The 4,051-nt window shown below is 36.8% G+C and overlaps 1 protein-coding gene across 1 annotated transcript; it reads left to right on the top strand.

Moving 5' to 3' along the window:
• Positions 1-188: 188 nt before the first annotated feature.
• Positions 189-2,381, top strand: LOC145718569 (centrosomal protein of 162 kDa-like; the record flags this gene model as incomplete). The annotated part of the gene is made up of 3 exons (XM_081810073.1): positions 189-1,225; positions 1,479-1,706; positions 2,241-2,381. Coding segments are annotated over exons 1-3 (573 nt in total), but the record flags the coding sequence as incomplete, so codon positions are not given.
• Positions 2,382-4,051: the final 1,670 nt, after the last annotated feature.

Raw genomic sequence — 4,051 nt, forward strand, 5'->3', positions numbered from 1 at the left:
TTTTTTTTTTTAAAGATTTTTTATTTATTTATCTGAGAGAGAGAATGGGAGACAGAGAACATGAGAGGGAGGAGGGTCAGAGGGAGAAGCAGACTCCCCGCCGAGCAGGGAGCCCGATGCGGGACTCGATCCCGGGACTCCAGGATCATGACCTGAGCCGAAGGCAGTCGCTTAACCAACTGAGCCACCCAGGCGCCCCGTATCTTTTCACTTTTAATGAAAAAGTAAACTTTACACTTAAAAGTTAGCATCTTGAAGAAATTATATTTAAAAATATAAATTTCAAGTTCTTAATTTACCTCTAAGGCAGATAAATGAATGTTTACTGACTGTTCAGCTCAAACTTACAGTATTTGAATATGGGCCTCAAGATCTCTTCAAGGTATTTCTCATAAACATTCTTTTTATTATTAACTGAATAATTTATTGGCCTTAGAATTATTCCTACTGTTTGGGGATTTATGAGGTACCTTAAAAGGTGAAAATTGGACCAGAACATACATTAATCACATTTTTTTAATTCAATATATATTATCAGGGTTTTATAGCAGTATTATAATTTTACTTTTAAGTCAAATTTAGACTAGCTGTTGTAAAGTTTCCATGCAATTTATATTATTCCTTTAATACTATATCTTGATACACATTATTTATGAAAAGTGTGCTTTGAAAGCACCCTTAATTTGAACTAAAGTGCTTCATAAAGTTAATCAGCTTCTCTTTGATTCATCACTTGGATATTCTTATTTGTTATTGCTGTGACTATTTTAAAGAATAGTATTTAAAATTAGTAAGGCCTGAAATTATCCCTGTCCACATTCTCCTCACATTTTTTTAGCTCCGTTTATCATTTGACATGAATCTTGGGTCAGTTAGCCTTCTTTGTCAAATTGGGTGAAATGTTGATTATGGGGAGCAGTTCTGACTGCAGTGAAACAGCTGTGTTACAGAGTTAGACCCCAGCCTCTTTCCAGATCCTCTTCTATCCTACTGTTCCCATTGTATTAGTACTTACTGTTACATGATTGCTGAATACACACTCACCTTTGTTTGCATTTGTGGTGCTTCTGTCCATTGTTTACAATATTTAGAAATCTTATCGGGAACAAAAGTCATCAAGCCTGCAGCTTTGGGTAAAGCAGCTCCCAAAACCGAAAGTTGCCTGGCTGCTCCTAAGAAGGCTGAAGATTCTACAGAAACTGATTATTGTGTTCAGTTTCAGAATGTAGGTATTGAATTTCAAAATCACATTCATAATTTTTTTCTGTTTTATAATATTAAAACTAAGTAATAAATAATGAAATTTGTTTTGCATTAAGCATGCTGTTCTAATCTTACTGAACATTTATTGATTTCTTTCTATAGCAGAACATTGTTAACCATGTCATTTTTATTCATTGTGGTTTTTTTTTCTAACCACCTGTTTTCAAACCTAGTATGTAAATATACTATAATAAAGTAATGCTTCTCCTTAAAAGGATTCTTCAGGATACCATGGTGAGAACAAGGAGACCGAGTTAATTATGTTTAAAAGAGTTCAGGAAGCAGAGGAAAAATGGAGGGGTGCACAAGCCCTAATTGAGCAAATTAAAGTTACATTCTCAGAAAAAGAGAGAGAGCTGGAAAATAAGATGGAAGAATTAAAGAGACAACAGGAAAAGGAACTCTTCAGACTGAACCAAGACAATTACATTCTTCAAGCCAAGGTACTAGACACATTGTCCTGTTTCTCCTTTTATTGAATAAAAAGAACTTGTACTCCCTGCAAAAATGCATTGTCATCCTTTGTTCCTGGGGCTGTTTGACTTGATGTATTTGCTGTATAAAATATGAACATGGTTCCCAAGACTGCCTCCTCACAACAGAGCCTAACTCGAACCCACTGGGAAAAAATCAAAATTTAAATTGGCTCATTTTGATAATTTTCTTCTGTTAGCAGTCCTTTTTGAAAACAAATCCCTTAGTTCACTATGACCTTCAAAGAAGACAGTTTCAGAAAGAACTGCTATAGAAGGCCTAGATTCAGAGAATGACACTGTGTAGCATTTCTGAGTTACTCTCATCACCAGAACCATCAGCACAAAACATCACATTGTAATGATTTAGCTAGTTGGTGTTAATTCCACTGTAGTTATAGGACAGTTTTAGATCTATGCATGTTGAGTTTTCTGTTATTCTTCCTTATCTCTCACTTCATCATCTCCTTTCCTAAATAAAATAATGTCTGTATTTTCTCAAAGTTAAGTAGCTTTGAAGAAACAAACAAAAAGCAAAGATGGTTACATTTTGGAGAAACAGCTGATACTGTCACTGAAGAAAAATTGAAGCAAATTCAAAAAGAAATACAGGAACAAGAGACACTTCTTCAAGGATATCAACAGGTGTGGTGAATTTTCAGCACTTTGTGAATTTGTTCTTGAGATCCTTTGATTATAAAGAGTAAGGCATATTAAAATATTTCTATGCTCATGTAGCGGGTAACAGGAATTCTGGCAAAAATGAGTAAGTAATAATTTGACTAGTCTGAACATTTCTCATAGGCATATAATTAAGCTGGTTAAGAGCGTGGGGACACTGGGGAGGGTACGTATTGTGGTGAGCGCTGTGAATTGTGTAAGACTGATGAATCACAGACCTGTACCCCTGAAATAAATAATACATTATATGTTAATAATAATAATTAAAAAAAAGAATCCAGTGTTAGTCCTCCCTCCACCTCCTGCTGTGCAGCCTTGGGCAAATCACTTCACCTCTCTAAGCCACTTTCCTCATCTGTGAGTGGGAATGGTAATAACAGTAGCTGCCTCATATGATGGTTATAAAATTAAAATATGAAAGTGCAAACCAACCTCTTAGTACCTGGCACCCAGTAACCAATTAGTGAATGTTGCCTGTTACTATTTTTAATAGCCATATTCCTTAGACACTGCCCGATTCTTCTTTAGTTTTCTGTAATGCTTTTCAGTAGATTATATTGATTAGTTTTGGTATTATATTCAGAAATACAAATCTGAAATTAATTGCCAATGTGCTGAGAGTGAAAAAATTTGAATTAAATGAGAAAAAATCTGTGTGTCCTACAAGAAGGCAGATATTTGCCATGTGTGATGGATTCTTGGTAATGCTGACTAGCCAGTCAGCCAGGACAGGTTTAGTGATCTCCAGCATAGAACTTCATCTTAGTTTCCTCCCCTTTTTTCCCTTACTCCCTTCCCCTTCTCTTTCTCACTCATTACCTTTTTCTCTTTCGACTTTTAAGCATCAAGCCTATCAATAATTAGCATTGTCATCTGAGGATAACCAGAGAAAGCATTGTCATATCAGTGATTCATAATTTTCCTATAGATGAAATAGTACTGATTTTGTAGGGCACACTGCCCTATAGTTAGTGAGAACCTTCCAAATCCTTTGCCTGCCATTGTGATCTTGCTGTAGAGAACACCTGTTTGTGTTTTTGGTTTTTGTTTTTGTTTTAAGATTTATTTATTTGTTAGAGCAAGAGTATGGGGCAGGGAGGGGCACAGCAGAAAGAGAGGGGGAGAGAATCAATCCCAAGCAGACTCCGTGCTGAGTATGGAGCCCAGCATGGGGCTCAGTCCCCTGACCCTGAGATCATGACCTAAGCCAAAACCAAGAGTTGTTCACTTAACCAGCTGCGCCATCCAGGTGCCCTGAGAGCACACATTTTTAAGGAGTATGTCACAGACCCATAAGGATGCCAACCACGTTCTCCCACAAATATAACACAAAACTTGCATATCTGTATACATTACATTGTGGGTATTTAAGCACAGACCATCTTACCAAGCACTAGGCCAGACATGGTGAGATAGTCCATGTTTTTTTTTTGGGTTTTTTTTTTTTTATTCTTATGTTAATCCCCATACATTACATCATTAGTTTTAGATAAAGTGTTCCATGATTCATTGTTTGTGCATAACACCCAGTGCTCCATGCAGAACGTGCCCTCCTCAATACCCACCACCAGGCTAACCCATCCTCCCACCCCCCTCCCCTCTAGAACCCTCAGTTTGTTTTTCAGAGTCCATCG

The sequence above is a fragment of the Leptonychotes weddellii genome, unplaced genomic scaffold (genome assembly GCF_054177405.1).
Source record: "Leptonychotes weddellii isolate Sample4059 unplaced genomic scaffold, ASM5417740v2 HiC_scaffold_17837, whole genome shotgun sequence".
Taxonomy (NCBI): Eukaryota; Metazoa; Chordata; class Mammalia; order Carnivora; family Phocidae; genus Leptonychotes; species Leptonychotes weddellii.